This window comes from Mya arenaria, chromosome 5 (assembly GCF_026914265.1).
Source record: "Mya arenaria isolate MELC-2E11 chromosome 5, ASM2691426v1".
NCBI classification, from domain to species: domain Eukaryota; kingdom Metazoa; phylum Mollusca; class Bivalvia; order Myida; family Myidae; genus Mya; species Mya arenaria.
Window position 1 is genome coordinate 29,226,123 of NC_069126.1, and position 24,701 is coordinate 29,250,823.

General features: G+C 35.5%; 2 protein-coding genes across 2 annotated transcripts; both read right to left on the bottom strand.

The window, feature by feature from the left end:
• Positions 1–3,104: 3,104 nt before the first annotated feature.
• On the bottom strand, positions 3,105–9,437 carry LOC128235600 (tetraspanin-9-like). Its single transcript, XM_052950409.1, has 8 exons — positions 9,378–9,437; positions 8,487–8,642; positions 7,762–7,872; positions 6,955–7,029; positions 6,375–6,467; positions 5,216–5,398; positions 4,491–4,574; positions 3,105–3,176 (listed from the first exon to the last, which is right to left on the bottom strand). The coding sequence occupies exons 1-8, from the start codon at positions 9,435–9,437 to the stop codon at positions 3,105–3,107; spliced, it is 834 nt and encodes a 277-aa protein (XP_052806369.1).
• A 2,775-nt stretch (positions 9,438–12,212) lies between these two features.
• LOC128235139 (GTPase IMAP family member 7-like) lies at positions 12,213–17,025 on the bottom strand. The gene is made up of 3 exons (XM_052949882.1): positions 16,074–17,025; positions 15,110–15,193; positions 12,213–14,180 (listed from the first exon to the last, which is right to left on the bottom strand). Exons 1-3 carry the CDS (start codon positions 16,135–16,137, stop codon positions 13,042–13,044), a joined length of 1,287 nt encoding a protein of 428 aa, XP_052805842.1. The 5' UTR covers positions 16,138–17,025; the 3' UTR covers positions 12,213–13,041.
• Positions 17,026–24,701: the final 7,676 nt, after the last annotated feature.

Consider the following 24,701-nt stretch of genomic DNA (forward strand, 5'->3'; position numbering starts at 1 on the left):
TAATTTACCGAAAAGGATAAATAAATATCGAAAACAATGTTTGTTATGAAGGATACCGTGTTTAAATTGAAAGAAAGGTGCAGAAAACACGGTGTTGCTACCTTATGAGACGATAGTTGATCACTGTAAATCTTTAAGGAATTACCAGTCATTCAATATTTGTGCGTTTTCATCTATTACATACACGGTTACAATCTTGTTATCAGTTATTAATATTTTCTATAAATGCATTATGTAGGAAACAGTTAAAGGTTTACCACTAAAAAAATATTTACATTATACATGTGTGTTCTATTGATTTTAAATACGAATGTCACTTTAACAGCAAACCTATCATTTCACTTAACATTTTTGCCAAATTGTTTCTAGAAATAGCTTTTTAAATTTACTCTGAAATCACAAATACACGTACATTATTTTTCTTGATGCAACACCGTCGACACCCCCATGCAGTTTAGAATCAATATATTTGTTCCTAGCGCAAATCCTGAAGCCATACATTCAGAGCGCCTCGGCCATTTTCCCTTCGAAATCCACCTCGGACTTTAAATAGTTCTGAGGAGAGTGAAGCATTATTTCTTGAAAGGTGCGTGAAATCTTTTTTATGTTGACATTAGAAGCGAGAAATAATTAACTAGCATTCTAAATATTGTCACAAGACAAGGTTTCCATGATGCTACAGACGAAAGTGTTCAACAAGGGAGGTAATTACAATGTGGTGACAATTAAAAAGGAGTTCCATATGGTACTTGTTTTTTGTTGGCCCATGGGCAAGATAAGAATTTCTAGCATGATTATTTTTTTGGATATACTTTTCTCACACCTCAGATAAGTAGATCCATTAATTTAACCATGCTTGAAATTGGGATGATCTTATCTTAAACGAGCGTTCATGGAAGATACTAATAAACTTATTCAATATAATTATTCATAGATCCAACGAGAAAAGCATCGTATTTAATAAGATTTTGCACACCATTGCACAATTTAGGAATTCGCCACCCATTGTAAATAAGCCGATTTGTCCGAGTCAAAACATGTTTGTCAAAATTAAAGGGTAATTTAATTGAAAAAAAAAATCTGTTTTGATGTTACTAAAAAAACAACTTGCCTTTTAGACGGTGTCTAATGAGATAAATAAACTTGCAAAACGCTAGTCACAATAAGGCGGATGTATGCCTGTCAATTGCCTTTCAAAAGGTAATTTTAATTTATAATGTTTGCGCAATTTGATAGGTTTTGCTAAATGGTTTCTTCTTTAATCTTGCAAAATCTCACGACAGACATCTAGCGGTCCTTTAAACACAATTTACGATGTAAAAAACGCAAATCAAACGCTAGACATTTGCACTTGATTAATACCCGTAAAATCCTTCGGCATTCAGCATATTTGTTTTTGTATTTGAAACGGATTATAGCAGAGGGAAACAACGAGATAGCTGTAACATATCTGTCGTTTATTTCGAACATTTGAGTAGCAGGTAAATAATGACGAAGCTTCAATCTTTTATTGCCGTCCACATGCCGTGTTTAACGAAATAAAATGGAATCAATTTGAAATAAAAAGAAATCTTGTAAGTTGTATTTTCAAATTTATTTTGTAACAGACCTAAACAAACTTGAAGTATAAAAACACATTATACCATATGAATGTTTACTTAGATTTCGAACGCTCATCAACTCCTACGGAACGATCACATTGTCAAGAAGAAATAGCGGTACCCATTGTTTAACTACCTGATAATAATTTTAATCAAAGCAAAATGTAAACTTGAAAACAAACAAACAAAACAATGAATAAACAAATAAAACATATGTTATGCACCAGTAAATTGTAATCACGCCCCCACCCCCGGTCCGGGGAATAGCGGGGACTTTGACTTACGGTCCAGTCAAGCCCGATATTTTTGGCGCGAAGTCAAAACCACCGCATTCGTCCGGCACTGCGGGACCACCTGGAAGGCCCATTTCCCCGGCCATCTCGGGTTTACCCCCCCCCCCCCGGGGGTGGGGAGGTGGTAGGGGGGGGGGGGGCATCGCTACAATTGACTGGTGCATTACATCAGCGATTTCGCATTCAGAAGCATGCAACCAAGGCAACGTTATGTTTTTTTCTATGGATTTGGAAACTTAATGTGACGTCAAAAAACCACGTGATATGGCCATACTGAATAAGAAAGATTTAAAGCGACTCGCTCATGATTTTGCACCAAAAAAATGTTTTCCCGGTAATGCATCTAAAAACACTTATTTTATCATTATTTTACTCTATGATATCGAATTAGCATAAAAAGGTATTTTGGTATTAGTGGGTTTCGAACCCACGATAGTAAAGTCAAGAAAAACAGAAATGAAAACAGCCGGCTAGTCCACACGACCACCGGGACTTTCCTGCTTTTGGTATCTTTGTTTTAACACCGGTTATAATTTGCCACACTTTATTTCGCAATAAAAAAGTGCATTTTACAAACCATGAGCGAGTCACTTTAAAGTAATAAGTGCTTATAAAAATGATCAATTTAATAATAAAAACTACACCGTATAAACATAGGGTTTTCTAACAATTGTTTTACCCTCTATATTATCTATGGACTTTATAATAATATCAGGTAAAAGAACATGTGAAGTCCATGTGAGTAAAAGATGTATAAAGTGTTGCGTGCTTGCCGAATGCGTTTAACAAGAAAGTGAGGGTACAATAGCTCATCGCCCATCTAGCAAGAACCACTGAATTACTTGTCCTTGTGTCAGTCGTTTAGATGGTAACATTCGGAACTCCTCGGCCATTTTATCGAAAACAACCTCGGATGTATGCCGGTACATCAGTTGAAGTAGTTCGTAAATTTTTGAATTAAATTAAATGTAGTGTTTTAGAGTTGCATTTATTGATCTAAGTTTAAATTGATTGCCAATGAAGTAAATTATTGCAAACATCATTAAGATTCTCAAGAGTGAAGTCATAAAGTTTACATGCTAAATAAAATTACTACGCGATCTACTTGCAGCGGACTTAAACGTACCACTTTTTGAGTATGTAAACCGTCCAAATACATCCGAGGTTGTTTTCGATAAAATGGCCGAGGAGTTCCGAATGAGATGGTAAATTAAAGAGGTCGCACTTTCTCGTTCTGTTCCGATGATTTGCCCACGATGATCGCGAAAATAACAAACATCAGCTGAAACAGGAAGTTTGTATGATAATAAAAGGTACATGTATATTCTAATCATGTCTAATTACGTCATGACAAGACTTAATAGCTGTTATCAAGCATTACCTCGAGCTGAATTAAAACTTTCTAAATTAAAATATCTTTAGCGAAAAAACTGCAAAACAAATAAAGAAATTAATTTATTCATTCAAAAGGAATTATGAACTTTTTTTGTTGCGCACTAAAAGGACCAAATGCAAGATTTTGCGTCAATATTATTAAATTCATGACAATGCATTTGCTAAATCTAATCTTTTAAATTCTGCAGGTGCATGAAATACATTTGTAACAAAAGACAAGTTAAATTAACCTAGACCCATCTGAATGTAACCCAAACAATAATGAACAACTATTAAGGCAGAATGAAGCATTAAAGGGACTAGACACCAGATGGTCCCTAAATCGGCAAATACATAATTTCACTAAGACAAGCCTGTAAATGTATAAACGAGCTAGTATGAGGCCAATAATACATAATTTAACATGGTTAAAATAATATTTTGTCGCTGTCTCAGCTGAGTTAACCCGTTTAAAATTAGTACAAAATGGTTTCCCAGTTTATTGTCACAGTGTATATTTAGCATGTGACAGTCACGTGATTAGTATATACATATTCTATATTTTTAAATTTACTTGGATTTAAGTGGAAGACAACCCAAGTAAGTTTCGAATTGTAAAAATACGCAACCACTGCGAAAGATACATTTGTTAGCGATATGTTACATCAGTAAGTAAGATTCAATGCGTTGGTCACAACGATATTAATTTGATGTAAGTTTTTGACAATATGTTTTTTTTTGCAATTTTATCATCTGGTGTCTAGTCCCTTTAAAATATATTTTATTACGTTGCAGAAACAAACTTATGTTTACGTTGTTATATGTTGCAGAACTGTATATTAGGTATAAAAATATGCTTGTTTCTGGATGCATGACCCGCCACCCCCAAAAAAACAAAAACAAAAACAAACCCGCCGTTCTTTTAATAAATGATAACAATAAAAAAGGTAATTAAATGCTATAGCACATCTATACAATCCTTATTCGCGTCACTGGTATTGTTTTAAGCCAAAAATATTTTTTTTAATTCTAAAGAAAAAATAAAACAAATGATAAAAAAATATTTCTCAATACAGTAATAAGATTTAGGGTCGGAGTAAAAAAAAATAGGTTAGATCGGGAAACCGGAAACAAACATTTTATTTTACGCCTTATGTTAACAGCAGTTATGTATATTTTACAAGTAAAATACAAGAACTCATACAAACATTGCGCATTTTACCTGAATAATTGCACAGCAAACTAGGACCGGAACAGCGTACAATGTCTTTCCAAATGACAAGTCCCATATCGTGTCAAAGCAGCCCTGGAAAAACAGATTAGGTAATCTATTCAGCAAAATTGTTTGTTTTAAAATATAGATCTTCAAAGTCAAGAATCAAAGAATCGAAAAATTGATAATTTACGGTACTCTTGTTGATATAGCGAGTATAGTTGAGTAGCGTATTCTGGGGGGAGTCGCCCCCAGCGCGAGCCCCCTCTAAAATCGTTTACTTTTTATTTCAATATAGGAGAAAAAGAGAGAGAAACACACCCAAAATGCACATTTCGGACAAGAAATTGTAAAACAAATCTTGGGAGAGTATCCCTACCCCCACCCTGCCTACACTTTAAACCAAGTAAATTTCGGTTCCGAGGGAGGGGCGCATGTCAAAAGGTTACGCCCCAAAGTTACACCCACACTGACATTGAATCCTGGATACGCCCCTGGTATCAACGTAATGTGTTTAGATCAAACAAAGAGCAATACATGTATTTGATTTTCCGACGTCCGCTCCTTATTAAACCTAAAGAACGAATGAAGGAAGCACCAAAGAAATAAGGGAGGTAATTCAATCTTAAGTAAAGCTAACAAGAATGCTCTCCCTTGATAATGATTTAATTTTCTCAAAACTTTATAAAAACGAAATTTATGTTTCTAGGGTATAACTTTCGAAGATACCATACCGTCATGCCATTGCTCAGAGTAGCATTGTAGGATGTTGCGCAGTCGAAATCCGACACGGAATTGCCGGTTGGGAGATCCTTACAGCACGCAATCGGCGTCACTAACGTAACGCCAGCCGCCGCCGTCGTCCACGCCCCAGTTGACGTAAAGTCGGTGTAGGCGTCAACACCACAACATTTGTACTGAAAAAGTGGGAAAAGGCTGCTGTAAATACATGTTCGACATGCATTCAATTAATGCCATCTATTGTATGTGGATTTAGGAGTTCTAACGTCAGTCTTTCGCTTGCTGGGTGTTAAGTCTTTCTTCTCCGCTTACCTCTTCATAGAATTTCCCCGAACTTATTCTCACATGAACAGAGAAGGCAGTTCGTCTTTTCATTTTACAAGCGATCGAAATAATTTCAATCTGCACATGCTTTTGTTTCTTCGGTAACTTCGCGTTTGATATAAAGTGTATTAACAACATGTACATTGTGTTGTGTTGATTTGCGGTGTCAAATGTATATCATGGTAATTGATGATCGGGTACCCGAACCCAAAATGTCCATCCAGTCGTTAAGGCATGGGCGGTTTAGTGATAAAAATATCCAAGAGATCCTCGGTTCTCTCAGTTAAGTACTGGGGGATGATTACAAACAGTCTCAAATCGGAGTTTAAGCTCAGACTCAGAAAAGCAAATTTTATGAAGGAACAAAATTAATATAATCGTTATTCCATTTAAAAAATGTAAATAATAATGATATAATTTAGCAAAGTTCACCATCAATGATTTGCTTGAAGGAAAGTTACAATGAAATGAAGATTTACAATTTTTAAGTCTTGAATCTGAACTCAGACTTGAGACTTAATTTATCATAAATGTTCGGGAGCCACTTTGATTAAAATTTACACGGAAGCCAAAGTTAACGTTGTCATTAAGTAATGGTTAAACTGATAGTATGAAAATTAAATGATTGATGCGACTCAGTTTTTTTTTCAGTGGGCTACATTGTATTGTGTATACTTCCCATAGACTTGGCCAACCACTGTTCATATCTGCTGCTCCACCAGATTAAAATCAAAACGGCTTATCAATAACGGCTGACTGCTGATTTACTGAAATAAATGTGTTAGAGACCCCTCCCAATAGACAAAGTATAATGTTGACCACTGTTACCTGGATCATAACGATATTCCAAGCCAGCGTGTACACCTCGGACGAGCTGAGCCCTTTAAAGTCTGACATCTGGGATTTGACTGGATCTTTGACCTGTATAACAATATGAATGTTATGCTTAATGTAGAGATTTTACAAATAAAGCTTGTGACATGTATGCACTCAATAAATAGGAACCATTATGTTAGTCGGTTGATATGTGGAGTTGTAGTACGTTAAGTTGCTTGATTAAAGTACATATTACACGAGGCCGAAGGTCGAGTGCGATGTTTCTTTAAGCAAGCATCGAAACCCGAAGTTTCTTCCCATATAAATTGTTGAGGTCGTGCAGCACTATAAATCGGTGTTACTTCGGGTAAAAATTGGTCATTTGACTATAAAACATGTAGAAAAATATTTAGTGGTCTCTAACCTAATGAAGTAGAATACCGCTAAAGCCAGTGCTGGGGACGTTGACAGTGTTACACATTTCATTAATGTCATTGAACAGTTTTAATACAACCAATTCTGTAATTCTCAATGTAATTATATTGATATGAAACTTAGTTCTAAATCTCACAGTACTGCGAGCAAATCTTACCACGTCTGGTTTTCCGTACAATATCCCAATAGTCAGAGCTTCCGCCAGTACGAAAATGCAGATAACTAACGCATACTGAAAAAACAACATATATTTGATATATTTATTTGGTATTTAAAATATTAAGAAAAAAACAACAACAACACGCTTTTTGTGATAAATAAATGGTCCAATTGAGAAACTTCAAAGACAAAATCGGACATGAACTGAACATTTGTTTCGGAATGGAATACCTTTATACAGGTTTGGAAACTGAAATTGCGAATCATTTTCAAAAGAAACTGTCAAAACCAAGACATACTTAAAGGGACTTGCTCTTGTTGTTGGACCCAAAATTAGTTTTCTGGTATTGCACCCGAAAACACTTATTTAATCTTTAGTTTACTCTATGATAGTCCAATGCTGGAAAAAATCAAGTAAACATTGGATATTTTGACGTTTTAACAATGCATTTATAACATCACGTGATAACGTCAATCAACCAACCACGCAACAACGATTCGCTGAAAGCCGTTACTAACGCTTTTGAAAATCCTGGTCTTGAAAGACAATATTTGAGCATATTTCAACATTTGCTCAATAGTTTGAGCTGTCAGTATCTAAGTTTTAACACTCCTAATGATTTGTCCCACTTAATTTCGTAATAGAATGAGCATTTTACAAACCATGAGCGAGTACCTTTAAGATCTGGTTATCCTTAATGATTTGTCCCACCTAATTTCGTAATAGAATGAGCATTTTACAAACCATGAGCGTGTACCTTTAAGATCTGGTTAACACAAGGTTAATGTGTCATTTTGTACTCACGATGTAGAGGAAGCATTTCATTCTGTAGCAGGCTCCGCACCAGCCAAACATGGCAAGCGCTGCAAGAATTAGTCCACCAATAATCACGCCGGCAGAAAGGCCTACCATTACCTGAAATGGAACAATAGGATCAAGTCAGTCGTAAAAATGTACAGTAAAAAGTTTTTACTAAAAACGCTTAGCTTGATGGAAGACAAAGAGAAATATATGGCGCTTTCTTTGAATTTTGTTTGTAATTTATTTTAGTAAACACTCTTTAATATCATTTACATACACGTTAACGAAAACGCGATACTAAGTCACGATATGACGCTGATGAAAACGCGATTGTCTATTGCATTATCATCGTACTGTCGTACTACTGTATTTGCGTTATCGTACTTTCGCGATTTCATAATCGTACTATCGCGTTTTCGTTATCGTACTGTCTCGTTTTCATAATCGTACTGACGCGTTTTCATTATAACACAGTCTCGTTTTCGTTATCGTACTGTCGCGTTTTCATAATCTTACTGTCGCGTTTTCGTTATCGAAGTTTCAGGATTTTGCGTCACCGTACTATCGAGTATCGCGTTTCATGCCAACACATTAACAGGCGATGGCCCTAACAGAATTCCTTACACGTCAGAACAGTCATGAATAAAGTCACTTAGCGCAGTCTAAAGGCTTGCTCCAGAAAAAATAACTATGGTCGATTTTTTTAACTGAACACTTTAGAGACCTACCTCTCCTAATTGTATACTGCCCACGTCGAAATTGGCCATACTGGTGTCACTTAGCGCCAACTGCAGCTTGGCCATCCCGACCTCAAGCATGGGTCCGTATATGGACTCTCCGAACCGCAAAATAAACCCGACTATGATCAATGTCAGGCCTAGTAACTGGATTTAAAGGAAAAACAAAAGTGATCTTACAAATAAATGCAGGAATGAATGCAATTATAATAAAAATATTAAACGCAAATTAACTAAACTACACTTTTAGACTGGAAAAATGTCAATAAAAACTACTAAAATTGAATTGAACAACTTCAGAAGAAAACACAGAGACAACAAACACAGATATATTCAACAATTGGCCGATTGTTCCGAACTTTTGAGCTAACTACGTTGTTAACAGCATCGTTGTTAACTTTAAAATGTACTTTATTTTGTAACGTGCTCATGAATTTCAATAAAAGACGTTCATCTGAAACAAGTATACGAAATACTGCATATCACATGTGTGCCCATTTTTGTTCCACAGGAGAAAATATTTGACAGTAAACAACGATGACGCAAATATCGTTGTTAACTGTAACACAATTTTGAACAATCAACCCAATAAGTAAAATAATAATCAACATTGCACTATCAAAGTTATAGTTATTAATTATAGATAACAATCAAACTTAATAACTTTATTATTTATAGTGCAATCTAGGAATAAATATTTGTTTTAGATCTAAATTAAATCTACTAATTTTTAAATCGCTTAAATGAAAACAGAAAAGACGATTTTCCGAGATGAAACTGTTAAAACATATAGGAAAATTGAAATGCATGGAATAATTCAAATGAGGCAGTAAATGTTATACTATGGCAAAATTTTAGCAACAAAAGAACGCGTATACTTACAAAGAATATAATGTTTATCACAATAAGTAATAAACGTCCGAGCGACTGAAAACATCCCATTTTTATAATATTTTTTAAAATATTATTTATTTTGTAAAATTCAACTTTGCACAAAAAAATGCGCTTTAATGTCAAACTATTAACATTTACTGGTTCATAAAACTTCTTTTAAGAAATAGCTGCCGAATCATAAATTTGATAAATTTCGGATTTACAATACGCTAGACATTAAAGGATTGGCTTTTACGTACATTTAATATTATTTTCGATTGTTTGGCAAGAACGTGTAATATCTTGCAACAGTTTTTACGGTTGATATATACATTACGAGATAATCCCCTGATTCATCTATTGTCAATACCTTTGTTTATACCTTTGTTTGTAAACAAATAGTTGCGATTCGCTAAATGCGGCGACAAAAGACTTTAGAAGTTAATAATAACATTACAAAGTGTATTAATTAGATTTGGGTATGCTTTCCATTTATAGTAATTGTCATTTTGTAAACTTACTGATTTAAGCAGTTCAAGAAATTAATAGAATCATGGCCGGATCCAGGATTTGACGTTATAGAAGGGGCGTAACTTAGGAGCGTAAACTTTTGACTTGACCCCCTCGCTCAGAACCTATTTTTTCTTGGTTTTAAGTTTCGGCAGGGGTTTTTGGGATACTCTCCCAAGAACACTTTAACAATGTCTTGTCCAAAATGGTGCATTTTGACCGTATTTTATTACTTTATTTCTCTTTTATTGAAATAAAGAGTTAACTGCAACGATCTAAGAGCGGGGGGAGCACCAGGTGCTCTCCACCCCTTCCCTTTGTTTTGCTACTGAGCATGATTAGGGAACAAAGTAAAGAACAAATATAACATACATTTATAATTCATTATTTAGATTTTTATGATATGGGTTTAGTCTGGTTTTAAAATCGACAGGGTGCTGCAGGAGAGGGATAGGTTACTACATTATAATAATGACACATTGTGGAAAACGTGAACATTATAATGTTCAAAATGTATTTAATTCAGGTAAAATTAGGTCTCATCTGCCAAACATGTCGAGTTTATTTGTATTTATTATCTCATTTTACGTTTTTTGAACAAAATAAATGTTTGACAGTCTTAAGCAATTTATTCTATGAAGGCAGAATGGTTAACATCACTGCCACACAAATGGTGAGGGTCAGTGCAGAACCCTTCCATTACTCTTAAGCTAAAACCCCAAATGAGGATGATCGCATGGCATGCATATAGGTATACACAAAATCCATTACAATAATGTACAAGAAGATGTTGAATACATTTATAGAGTATTACAATATACAATAATAGTTGAAAAAGTTTTAGTGTGAAATAGTATTGCATTGTACTTATTAAAGCCTCGATGCCACTTAGGATTAAATAATTAGAGAAAAAAATATGAGTATAGAACTATGATAGAGTCTCATGTAATGTCTGATAAATTACCGAGGCCCACACGATGCCTTAGTAAAAAAAATGTTTGGGAAATACCAACGAAATTCCAAACTGGATCACTGACCTACTATATGCTAATGAGGTAGATAAGTGGGCGGAGCATAGCGCTTTGCTAATGTGAGCAGTTGCCGGATGAGTATTTTCGAATGAAAGATTATCAATGTTGATTAGTGAAAAATTGCAGATTGGTACCCGCTCATGTTTTAGTTAAATGCGCTTTTTTGTATTTGACGAAATGAAGTATGGCGAAACATTACGATTGTTCAAACTAAGATACCAAAAGCTTGAACTTTCAGCAAATACTAATATTTGCTCAAATATCATTTTTAAAGACAACAATTTCCATAAAAGCGTAAACAGGTTTGTTTTTCGTAATTGGTTGATTGACATTATTACCACGTGATGTTATCAATGTATGTTTAACATATCGAAACACGTCATGCTCTAACGAACTTGTGATGGTCTAGTTGTCCTGGTATGGATTCTATTCAGTTGTTTTTCCTGACTATACAGGCGTGGGTTTGCACCCCATTAAAACCTATATACTTTTTATACTATATAACTGTTTTTGTTCCGCAGTTTCGATAGCATAGAGAAATAATGATGAAATAAGTGTTTTCAGGTGCCTTACAGGGAACTCTATGCAAACCCAAAACGTCCTAGTTAAAAAATGCAAATCATTAGGTATTCAGAAAGTCACGTGATATGCAAATTTCGTAATGGCGTTGTGCGCGCCAAATTTTAAAAGTAACTTTCGGTTTTGTTTCATTCTTTAATTACGATTTATTCATTTTTGGTTGGTTAAAATGTAAAAAAAGGTTAAGAGAAGTAATTTAAATACATATACAAATAAATAAGTTTACATCAATAAAACAATACGTGACTTTAAATTATATTACTAGAGGCGACTATAAATTGTTTGCTTGATTGTCATCCCAGCTCACCCCTCTTATTTCTGCCAACCCGTAAATTGTATTGACGTAAATCAAAATGTTATACTAGGGTCTGTATTTGCGTATCGGTCCGGTACTGTCCGGGTACGGCGTTTATTAATTACCTACATGTACAGTTTTGATGTATAACATTCACATGTTAAAAGAAGAATGGTAACGATCATGTTTGTGGTTCGTCTAGAAACACATGTATATGGTTCCTAATGCATAAAGATAGAGCACTAACTCATATTCAACGTTAAAACAGTCATCTAAGAAAAAATATGGCACCCAGTCCCTCAATTTAAAAATAAAATGGATGAAAATCTTATTTAAATTGGCCTCACAGAATAGAACATTTCTTAACCAGAAGGTCATGGACCCATGTAGCCGAATATTATTTTAAAACAGATGTAAAGCAACGTAAAAGAGGATGCGAGGTGTTTATTATTAAAAGAATGACTTCATTACTAATTGGTCATACATTTTAACATTGTCATCGAATGCTTCGTTAGCTATGTAATCAAAAGAAGACAATACTGCATGCGTAGACCCACGTTTTTATCAGATCAACGCATTCATTTTATATCAGCTGTTAAAATCTATATACATCTAGACCTAAATATTTACATCAATCTGGCAGTGATTTTGGGTGAGCATGAGCAGACAATTTTGACTTATGGTGTACATGTAGGTGGTTTTTCAATAACAAAGAATCACAAAGTCAAACTTGGCCGTAAACGTTTTTATCTCGTCCCAAATTTTGCTTTAAATTGTAAGAACGACTACATTATCATGATGACACTTGGATTTATTGGCAACACCACTGAATCCTTTATTCAGTAAACTTGCTAACTCGCGGTAAGCGATTGTATATTTTTTGATGTTCCGCAAGGAAGCCATTCTCAACTTCCAGGAGCGTAGCCAGCCCACTATGCATGTGGATTCATAATTGTACAAGAGGGATTCGCAGAATTTGACCCCGCAGAAAATGTTGAAACCAATGTGCAGCTTGGTGCATTCTGGGCGTTCTGAGATGCTTTTTCAGTAGCGGGATATAGACAGTTTTAGGATCATGTAGTCAAGTACGCATACTGCAACTTTGATTTTTATAAAAAAAAATGTCAAAATCATGTGGATTCAGCCGCGTGCTCGCGTATAGGCAGCTACGCACCTGACTGCATTTACCAAATCAAGCAGTCACACAATCATGTTTTACGGATTCCACCAATACATGTTAAATACAATCTAATCATTATTAGTTGAACTTGGCTACGAGCTTTGGCAACTTCGTCGAGCGATCACTTCTTTCAGAAAGAGGCTCGAGCCTCGCTCTGGGTGTGAAACTCCCCTTGTTTTCTATTTTTGGAAGTCTTGGTATTTTCCCGCGCTTTTTAAACTCTTGCGGCTGCGCAGTTGTCATGTGACGCTTGAACTCTTCTTCGTTATCCTTCGTTGGTTTTGAAATGTCAAGGTCAACACCCTCGTGGAGTGTTTCATGGTGGTGTTCTGTCAAGTACTTGGGTATTCTGAGTATCTTTATACTATTGAAATATTTTATTGTATGCCAAATCGTGTCGATAAGCTTAAGATTATTGTTGATGAGATCTCGCCGGAAGTCTTCGCGAGTTCTGTTCGGGTCTTTCCGTGAGGTGTCGCCGTACCGATGTAGAATTCCAGCATCTAGGTTTACCCTGAGTTTACGCCGTAGAATGTTCAGCTTTGCGTTTTGGTTGATCTTTGCAATGTCCCGTTCAATAATGGTCTTTTCAACCGTCCAGAATATATCGTTGCAGTAATACTGGCCAAGGTTGTGGTTGACGATATTCTCCATGGTTTCTACGAAAGTTCTGACCATCAATTCCTTTTCAATTTGCTGAGCCCGGTTTTGAAACCAAACACATCGGTAGTTGCAGATTTTCATGATAGCCTTCCATTCGGGCGGTGCGGAGAGAATGAAAGCTTGCTTGGTCAGGGAGAAATAGTCCAAATCGTCAACCTTAGAAAACAAAAGAATTGTGTAGTTCACCACATCAGGTCCAAAAACATGGATAAACTTTTGAAATATTTCAAAGTCGCACCTATGCATGTGAGGAGTGGGGAACACGAAGACAAAAACATGAGGTCCTGGTGAGCAGATTCCAATCGTCTTTGCAAATTCTCGTTTAACCTTCGGACCATTGATATCAGCATCAAGCAGGAATCCAGGTGTGTCAACAATGTCCATGCGCCTTCCATAGCGTGAAACAAACACTCGCTGACATTCGGTGGTATGAAAGCGCCCCCATCTTGATTCGAGGAAAACATGGCGTCCTGCAATCGTGTTCACACAGGCGCTTTTTCCAGCGCCCGCTCGACCAAGGAGGATAATTCGTCTTTCAACCTCAGGTTCCGGATCTGTTAAGTAAAACGGTATAATGACATATTCTTTGTCAATGGAATGGACTGTCTCCAGATGAACTATTACTCCAAAATAAGATTTACAACAAATTGTTTTAATAAATCAAAAAGGTTGAATAACTCTCAAAACAATGGTTCTTATGAAGGTTACCGAGTTTAATTTGAAAAAAGGTGCAGAAACACAGTATTTCTACCTTATGAATCGATAGTAAATCACAGTAATCTTTTAGCACTCACCAATCATTTATTTTTGTTTGCGTTTTCAGCTATTAAATACACGGTTACAATCTTGTTTTCAGTATTTTTTTTTAAATGCATTATTAAGTAAGTAGTTAAAGGTTAATCACTCAAAAATTATGTTTGTTATGCATGTGTATGAATTGATTTTGAATAAGAGCGTCACTTTTCATTTTTTGAAGTCATGCTTTACATTTTGTACCTGATTATTCAAATAAAAGGATCACCAGAGTGTTGCTGTTGTTTCTAACCTTTGAGAACCACTTTTTCATTTCAGTTTTTATGCTTTCTGTTCTTTCTTTTTTTATTTCTTACTAAATACGCAAAACAAAGTATCAATTAAAGTCATATATGTAATAAAGATGTTAACTTGGGCCCGTGTCAACACAGGATTTAGGTCACAACTTAAATATTCTTAAATCTGTTCAAACATCACAAATGGCAACACATGGATATTTCTTAGTATTTGGTTAACTCTGTGTCCTATTAGTTCAATTCACTTACATTAGTAGACAAAAAAAATGAAACTATGATACTGAGATAATTTCTGTTTACGACAAAAATAGGCTGAGATCTTTACTGAAACTACCCACTAAAGACAATCTTTCCAAAATATATGATTTTGTTTTCAATAAAAGGCAACGACAAATTGTACAGTTATGTAAGAGCATATTATTATATGTATTTACATGATTTTTTAGCAGGATGGAAGTCTGCCTGGAAGCTTCTTGGGGACACGAACATCTCCTCGCTACCTCTCAAGTCATGATGGCCTGGAAACGATACGAATAAACAATAGAAAACGTATATATATACAGTTTGTGTATTCCACGTGATAAATTACGTCATAAATGCTACATCGGAAGGGAGCAATTTCGCTTCGAATGAAAACTAAAAACAAAGATAACTTTTCTTTTTCTTCACCATTTTAAATTAATTGAATGGCAGTCTATGTCGTTTAAAGAGCCCTGTCTTCCTTTTAATACCGGAGCAAAATATCGCCTTCCGACAAAGCATTTCTGACGCAATTTATCATACGGCATACACACACACTGATATGTGCGGTATTTATGCTCAAATAACCTCTTTCTTGTTCATTGACTCAACGTTTACTTTCATACGCTAACCGCGATATCGTTATTTTGACGTAAAATATAATCAATTGTTAACGCAGGCAATGAGCGCCATGACTACAAACACTTGCATTATGATGAGACTTTGGTTCAATCGAACACACATGTAGAAAACTACACGAGTATGCCAAACACACTCGTGAAACTTCCAAATAATAACAATACGTATGTTTTTCTTGGAGTTTGATATAAGATGATTGGAACAAGCGTGAGATTATTTTCATGCCATAAAAATTAGTTCAAGTTCCAGGGTAGATTCGTGTTTCAGTGAACTCGTATTTCTCTGTCCGTCCAAAGGAGGCAATCATTTATTGGTAACGCCATTTTAATGCGTGTGTGTGTTTTTTGAGGTGTTTGTATTTGTCTATGTGGTATATATATATATAGTGTGTGTCTGTATTTTATTGTTTGCTTTGACCCTTGCCTTGTGCCCTTAAGCATTGTTATTTTTTGAAATGTCGACTTCTCGGCTGGTCCCTGTCGTTTTCATTGTATGTACAATAAATACATATCTACTCACCAATGAGCGCACGATCCGGTGATGTGATGAGTTCTACCGAGCTTCTGCTTGTATATCCAGTCATGGAAAAACGTTTAGGCACGCTCCTTGATTAGACTTAAGTAAGAGTAATAGAAGTATTATTGTTTGTATATTTCCACCCTTTTCATTGGTCGTGAGGCTTTTAGTGTATAGAAAGTGCTGTATCCACTATCAAAAGTTGATATTCACTTACAAAAAGTGATATTCACTGGCAAAAGGTGATATTCACTAGCAAAATGTGATATTCACCGGCAAATGTGATATTCACTGGCAAAAAGTGATATTCACTAGCAAATGTGATATTCACTGGCCAAAAAGTAATATTCACTGGCAAAAAAGTGATATTCACTGGCAAAAAAAATGATATTCACTGGCAAAAGGTGATATTCACCGGCAAAAAGTGATATTCACTCGCAAAATAGATGTATTTGTTATCACTTCACCTTTGCCTCTGAATTAGACTAAACTTATACTGTAAGAAATATTGAGATTATACAGATTTATCATTCTGATTCATTTTTTATCGGACTCTTTTCAATTGTTTTTCACCTAATGACACTGAACATCTAAAACGTTGTCATGAAAAAATATAGTTTGTTGTTTTGCAGTAGGTTTAAATTTCCCATTAAAATGACGCGTTTAAAGTCCGAAAAACTTTCCTATTATATGAATCTGAGTATCTCACTGGTAGCGATCATAAAAAGATACCTTATGTCCAATTACAACACACTTTCTCAGACGAGAATGAGGTAGAATTTGAATAACAACAATTTATTTCCATCTTTTTTCTTGTTTGTTTTTCCTTTGTTTTGCGTATATGTATTTGTAACCATCGTCCATAAATACACAAATTATTCACAAGCGCTCAGTTATGTCCAACGCTGGATGTGAAGAAAAATGTTTTTATATTATTTTAAACAATAACTTTTAAATAAACGCTATAAATGGTTCAGATCGTTTGTAAGTATTCAAATCATCTTTTTCAATTTACACAATGAAATACGACTCGTAGTTCAAACTAACAGCACTTAAGTCATCTCAAAGAATTTCTAAAACAAAACCAATACATTATAACGTATAATTAATAAAGTCAAATGTAGATCGGTCCTTATTCTTTCATTATTGAAGACAGAAGCGCATATAACAATTGAACTGATAAAATCATCAGTATCATTTACAACAAGGAATAAAAGGTCTAGCTTAATCAAGTGATTAGTTCCATTTGCAGACAATTTATCGAACTTGTTCGCGACTTTGTAAGATTTAGTATTGTGTACTACCCATTTCAGCGTATATTTTATTAATTAACGAGACACTACCTATGAATGTATATCACGCCTCCAACATAAATGACGCAGTTGGTCCAGGACTGGTCACGCGGTGACCCTATATTTTTCCATATGGGGTCACGCTATTTATATCGAACAAAAATGGCGTCTTTTTCCCCGATTCAGTTGAAGAAATGAACTACAAATGTATTTAAACAAGTAAACTACGGAATGCCGTTAGGGCCATCGCCTGTGAATGTGTTGATCTGAAACGCGATATTGGAAAGTACGATGATGAAAACTCGAAATCACGAAACTACGATGGTGAAAACGCGACTGTACGATGATGAAAATGCAACATTGCGATAACGAAATCGCGATGATACGACAGTACGATGATGATAATGCGATAGACTATCGTTTTTTAACCATCGTACTGTCGCGTTTAAACCATCGTAGTTTTGTGGTATCGCGTGTTCAACATCGTAGTACCGTACTGTCGTGTTATTATCATCGTACTGTCGCGCTTTCGTCATCGTACTGTCAAGTTTTTATCATCGAACTATCGCGTTTTCATCATCGTACTTTAGCGTTTCCATCATCGTGCTGTCGCGTTTTCATCCTCGTACTGTCGTGTTTTCATCATCGTACTATCGCCTTCCGGCACGCATGCGCAGAGAAGAATTTCCCCTCCATGTGACAACACTTGGAATGCAGGGTTGCGTTTCAGAGCATTTTTACGATCTGCCATTATTATAAAATGTATTATGATCAATAATAGCGACCAACTTAATGACAATTACAACGGCGTTAAAGAAACATCACGTAAACTCTCCAGTCTTTTAGAAAAACAAAACAAACAACTTACGATAGCACATCGTTCAAGCGAGTGACACATCCTGATGTAAAATGACGCCACGTCATATAAACCTGATAAGAGTTCCTGTCTTTTTTATGAATGATAATTCTACTACAACTACTACTGCTTCTGCTTCTGCTACTGCTACTACTACTACTACTACTACTACTACTACTACTACTACTACTACTACTACTACTAGTACTACTATTACTTCCACCGCGACTACCACCACAACTACTGCTTTTCACTACTACTACTACTACTACTACTACTACTACTACTACTACTACTACTACTACTACTACTACTACTACTACTACTACTACTACTACTACTACTACTACTACTACTACTACTACTACTACTACTACAACTACTACTACTACTACTACTACTACTACTACTACTACTACTACTACTACTACTACTACTACTGCTTCTGCTACTGCTACTGCTACTGCTACTGCTACTGCTACTGCTACTGCAACCACCACTACTACTACAACAACTACTACTACTACTCGCGGTCTCTTTTCTGATTGACTATATGTTGCTTGTGCTGCTATTGTATATGTAAGATATCATTCTTTTACGTTGTATTCTTACAAATAGCGTCTAAAATAATCCACAAGCACTTGCATAATAATGAATGCTTGCTAGTGACTAATTAAACACAAATTGAATGATGAATAAGAAGTTTCTGTAATGGTGGTGGTGGTGGTGCTGCTGCTGCTGCTTATGTTGATGATAATGATGATGATGATGATGATGATGATGATGATGATGATGATGATGATGATGATGATGATGATGATGATGATGATGATGATGATGATGATGATGATTGATTGATGTGACCTCAGGGGTATAGCATTTGTCAAACTGTTCGAAGATACTATTTTGACTGGTTGGTTTTATTGTATAAAGACAAAGACAATTCATAATTTAATCTCTATTGTGTCAATCGTTGTTTAAACTTTTAATGAACAGTATTTCAGATCAATTCAAAATGCGTGAAAAAAGCTTCAGTATAACACATGATTCAATGACTTAATACAAACACCCCTGAAACTGACATTTTGCAAAAAGGGTAAATTATTATATGCGTATGCGCACCGGAAGGCGATAGAACGATAATGAAAACACGACAGTACGATGATGAAAACCCGATTGTACGATGATGAAAACACGACAGTACGATGATAAAACACCACAGTACGATGATGAAAACGCGACAGTACAATTTAAAACCGCGAAACTACGATGTTGAAAACGCGACAATACGATGCTGAAAACACGATGGTTTATCGCATTATCATCATCATACTGTCATATCATCGCGTTTTCATCATCGTACTATCGCGTTTTTATCATCGAACTGTCGCGTTTTCACCATCGTAGTTTCGTGATTTCGCGTGTTCACTATCGTACTATCGAGTATCGCGTTTCAGATCAACACATTCACAAGCGATGGTGTTAACGGCATTCCGTAGTAAACAGGTTGTCGACGTTATATATACGTAAAGGGGTTCGCTCGAGCACGAATATGGATTCCTGCTCCCCGTATATAACATATCGGATCACCTACTAATCACGTAACTTATAATATTTGTCAATGTTTTGTAGAGTGTTGTTTATTCACATTTTTGGCATTGCTTCTATACATATTTATTGATGAATCATTGTCATGATATCGTCCTAGTAAGTGAAATCGTCAATCGGAACACCTCGGCCATTTTCCATCGAAAATAGTCTTGGCTGTATGCAAGTCAATCAATAGTTCGTTATTGTTTTAATACTAATTAAATGTATTGGTTAAACATCTTAATTTGTATGACGTAGTTCAAGTTGAGTCTCAGTGAAATATATTATTGCATAAAATATAAAATTTCTAAGAGTCTTAGGTTTAACTGCTTAATCAAAATTACTACATGAACTACTTCCAGGTTAGATTAAAAATTCTGACATTGTAAACTGTCCGTTTTAATGGAAAATGGCTGAGGTGTTTCGACTATGAAATCGCAACATAGCCGACATGATGCTCAATTATTAATGTTGTTAGTCAAACTGTGATTCTCTTATCTATGGTAATAGTGAACGCACACAAATACTAATTTCCAAAATGATAACGAGTAAACGGCCGACCTTCCCGGGTGTGTAAAGTTGGCTGAACATACACTAATCGACATTTGACATTCAAATAAAGGAATAAACGACATTCATGACATTCACTTGTAATGCACGGAGTAACATTCACAACATTCGAAACATTCAGTACAATTCCTACTTTCACTGCATTCATGACATTATCAAATGTCGCGAATGTTGTGAAAGTCACGAATGTTGTGAAAGTCGAGGATGTTGTGGATGATAAGAATGTCATGATCGTTGTGCATATCGCAAATGTTGTTAATGTCGTGAATGCTGTGGATATTTTGAAGATCCCGAATGTTATGAATGTTTCTAATATTGTTAATGTCGGGAATGATGAAAGAGAACTATAACGAATGTAAATATAACACAATATACAAACTCTAAGTAGTTAGCTTAGCCAAATCATGTTACAAAGGACTGTTCAGAGAAATGGTAACCAGAAAACAAAACCTGGCGGATGTGCCTTGTTGATTGTTTGTTGAATAAAACATTTGTGCACAGAACAACTGTTACAACACCAACGCCTTAAGATACATGACCACGTTCCTCCGAAAACATGAATATCAGTCGACGTCCATAAAACTTGGTTCAAAGAATCGTCAATGACCGTTTTTTTTGACGTCATGTATAAATCTTGTTGTAATGAAGCCGTTATTTGTTGAGTGACAGGGGCAACGTTACTCATGAATAAAGACGTCGTTTCATCTATTCATATGACAAACGATAAAAACACTTCCTGTACTCCTTTATCGTTTCATCCTATAGTCTACCCTGGGCAAATCGGCTGCAGAAACTTCGTAAATCTTGAATATTCATAACCATTTTCCGACCAATGAAATGGCCGATAGCAAAAAGTAAAAAACTTCCTTTTTGAAGAGCTATCGGCATATTTAACAATATCCTGCCTTAAACGATTTGTAAGCCGTGATCTTATTGGATTATTTCGAACCGAGATTACATCCGTAACTTCTCGGCCATTTCCGCACCGCATAAGGTGTGTCTCATGCGACCAATCAAGCGGCTGGATTTCACCTTATTAATTATTCATAAGTACGAGATTTTTACATCTGATTTGCCCAGGGTATCATATAGGTTATGATACGCTGGGGTGCCGAGGGTGTTATCATTTCGGACGGGATAGATACTTCGCGGTCCTCAAAAACGGAATGAACCATGTATTAACTATTCGTTTTTGCTAATTTCTGCGTGGAATGTATAATCAGATACCGACGGCAATTGACGATCGCACAGGCCCCAACATCACGAAAATACTTCAGTCAATTCTCAATCTCTCAACTCATTTTTTCATATGCATTTGTAACATCAAAATTTATTGAAAAAAAATACATGTTTTTCCACATTTTTAAGCCGCATTCTATCATTGAATATGTTGGTTAAAACCCTTGGTCTAGATTCCAACGGGAAACTATTATACATCCAAAAATATACTTCAGTACAATTCGTTGCCTTGTAACAATTACTCAAGAATATATTTTTTGCTCTAGAATTAGTTTTCTCAGAAATATTGTCAAACTCTTTTATGAAAAAAAAAGTTTTCAAAAAGTGTAAAAAAATGCAAATTTTTTAATCATACTATGTTTTTATGCGGTAAAATGAGTTGAGATTGAGAATGAGATTTAACTCGAGTACTTTTGTGATAGTGGAGCCACGCCGTTAACTTAATAACATGCTCAGCCAGATTGAGTAACTGAGTAATTATCTTTCCGGTCAATTCGGTTAAAAGGGAGCTTTTCGGTAAAAAAGGTAAGAAAGTATCTAGTTCGCGAAAATTTGACAACAGACGACCCGAAATGTCAAAATCTTGCTTAATGGATGCTGGTGGTAGAAGGGCTCCCAATTGGACCAACTGCTACTGCTTGGAGTCGATATCAATGGAGTCTGACATACTTTTGGTACCTTTCGAGGTGGCACACAAGGTGGAAAACTGAAAAAGTTAGCTTGGGATTGCGTTTGCGATAAGCTGAATGCGTAAGACTCAGTCATAATACAATAATCTTTTGTCATACGATTTATAAAACGGTATAAAAACGGGCGTTGTATCTCCTAAATGCAGCGTTACACTTCGCGCCACAAATAATTGATGCAGCGTTATTTAAAAACTTATTTAAAATTGATATATTTTTAAGGTTTCTTTTGCCACGTACATCTTATATCGAGTCACCTACTTAACCCTTAACTTATTATTTTGATCAGTTCTGTATCCTCTTAATGCCATTCGCATCTCTCATTTTTGGGCAAAAATTGACGATCAAAACATAAAGTCATCGATGCGGATAAGTTATATACTTTACCGTCAAATAACTTTGTTCGGTCGTTCACGCTTATTTTTTTGTATTTGTCCATAAAAGTCCAAATATTTTCAAAGATTGTGATTGGAATTAATCTTATATGTGAGAGAAATCAGTTCATTATATGGAAATTTTTGGTAGTAGTGTGATCCGTCTATGTCGCTTGCACATTTTGTGTCTCTCGCTCACTGGTGTATGTAAGGCCTAAGTTTGTGCTTTTGAAAATGTGTTTTGTTAAATGTTTATAACCTTGCTGGTATGCTACAAGCTTGGTTGAGTTCTTTTATTAGTTGCAATTTGTACAAACTAAACTTTCAACATGTTCAATAGGAAGTCTAATGAAGTATAACGTCCCGAAATTGACAAAATAGTAATTATAGTATATGATTACAAATATTGGTATCAAATAAGGCATATATACAAAATAACACAGCACAATAGGTAAAGCAATAAAGTCCTTGGTTCCTGTGGTTCCTTTTACAACTTTATATTATTAATATACTGTTCGTTATAGAGAAATAAGAATTACCAATAAATACTTACATTACATGAGCTGTATTTGACACTCCCGTCTTCCTTGTTAGAAGTGGTCAATAAAGATGTGTTCTTATATGTTCCAAATTATTTAAGTAGATACATTGGAATGAAATCTATCATCCAAGCAAACTGCTGTTTGAAGTAAGTTAAACGGGGAACGGAAGTAGAGTTCAGGATTACACCGCACTATATTTATATCAAGTCAAAAACGGCAAAAGTACCGCATGGTAACATATTGCTACTGGACGTATCCTAACATTAACATTGTATCATTATAGCAATATATCGGTAAAATAAAACTTGATATTTTCACTTTTCGACAGTTTCCAATGAGAACCCAAAGCCATAATGCAAGATTAGCTTCCCTTTAATTATGATGGTGTGTAAGTGGCCAAAACGTCCCTTACAGTGGTTCATTTGTTTTCTTTAACTCACTTGCATTGGTTTGTTCGTTGCAATCGATTTCCTTTGAGGTATGTTTGTGGCCTTAAGTCCTCCTACGCAGTGACGCATCAGTGGCCGTCACTTCCCTCACTGTGGCGCGTTAGTTGTCTTTATTCAATTCCATTTGTGTGTTTATAGACTTCACTTCTCTCACCCAGTGGCGCACTAGTGACCGTCCATTCCCTAACAATCCCGTGTTAGGTTAGAGCCATTCGATTATTCCTACATTGGCATAGTAGTTGCTGTCATTTCCCTTTCAGCGGGGCGTTTTCTGCATTGATCACAAAACAGTTGCGTTTCACATTTCCTTGGTTTCCTTATTGGTGCATGCTCATCTTTCGATCGCCATACAAAGTTGCATATGTGGTCTACGGTTCCCTTATGTAGGCACGCTAGACAGAAAACTACATGTAAACATGTTCGGTTCCAGGGGCGTTGATGTATTAGTGGTCATCGCTATCCGTGAAATGGTGTGTTAGGGGCCTTTGGTTCCCTTATTGAAATGTGTTAATGTAAGTGTGTCTTCAGTTCCCTTTAAGTGTCACGTTAATTATCATTCGAGAACAGTACGTAGAGGCGTAAGGCGCTTTACTAGACCTTAATTACAACGTCGCGTTAGATTTCTTCATCACAGTTGTACATTAGATGCGTTTCGTGACATTTGGAGGATCTATTTATAAGATTAGAATAAGAATGATATTTGTTATCAATAAGTACGGTTTACTTCTCTCAATTTTGTTTGAATAGTATAAGTGCATGAGTGGATGTATTATCATTGAATGCGTCTAGCCCGCATTGGCAGCGTTTAAAGTTTATACAATCAAGTTAAAGCAAGTCATCAATGATATATAATACTTAAACCCGAAACACTTAACACAGTTTGAGGAACAAGAACCCGGTGAATATTTAGAATGTCTTTGGTAAAGATTATGAAGATAAAACAGTTTTCATGCTCTTCAAACCTAACTTAAATATGTTTAAAATGTACTTTAGTTTTTTACTAATTTTGTAGGCTGGTAAGAAGAAAGTCATA

Bases quoted from the DNA above. Each gene is read 5' to 3' on its own strand.
- LOC128235139 (XM_052949882.1), bottom strand. From the start codon at position 16,137: ATGACTGGATATACAAGCAGAAGCTCGGTAGAACTCATCACATCACCG. The intron at 15,194-16,073 runs GTGAGTAGATAT...TATCGTTTCCAG, and splicing joins ACCGGATCGTGCGCTCATTG to GCCATCATGACTTGAGAGGT. The intron at 14,181-15,109 runs GTAAATACATAT...TTTACTTAACAG, and splicing joins CCATCCTGCTAAAAAATCAT to ATCCGGAACCTGAGGTTGAA.
- LOC128235600 (XM_052950409.1), bottom strand. From the start codon at position 9,437: ATGGGATGTTTTCAGTCGCTCGGACGTTTATTACTTATTGTGATAAAC. The intron at 6,468-6,954 runs GTAAGATTTGCT...ATTGTTATACAG, and splicing joins TGTACGGAAAACCAGACGTG to GTCAAAGATCCAGTCAAATC. The intron at 5,399-6,374 runs GTAACAGTGGTC...CCACTTTTTCAG, and splicing joins GGAATATCGTTATGATCCAG to TACAAATGTTGTGGTGTTGA.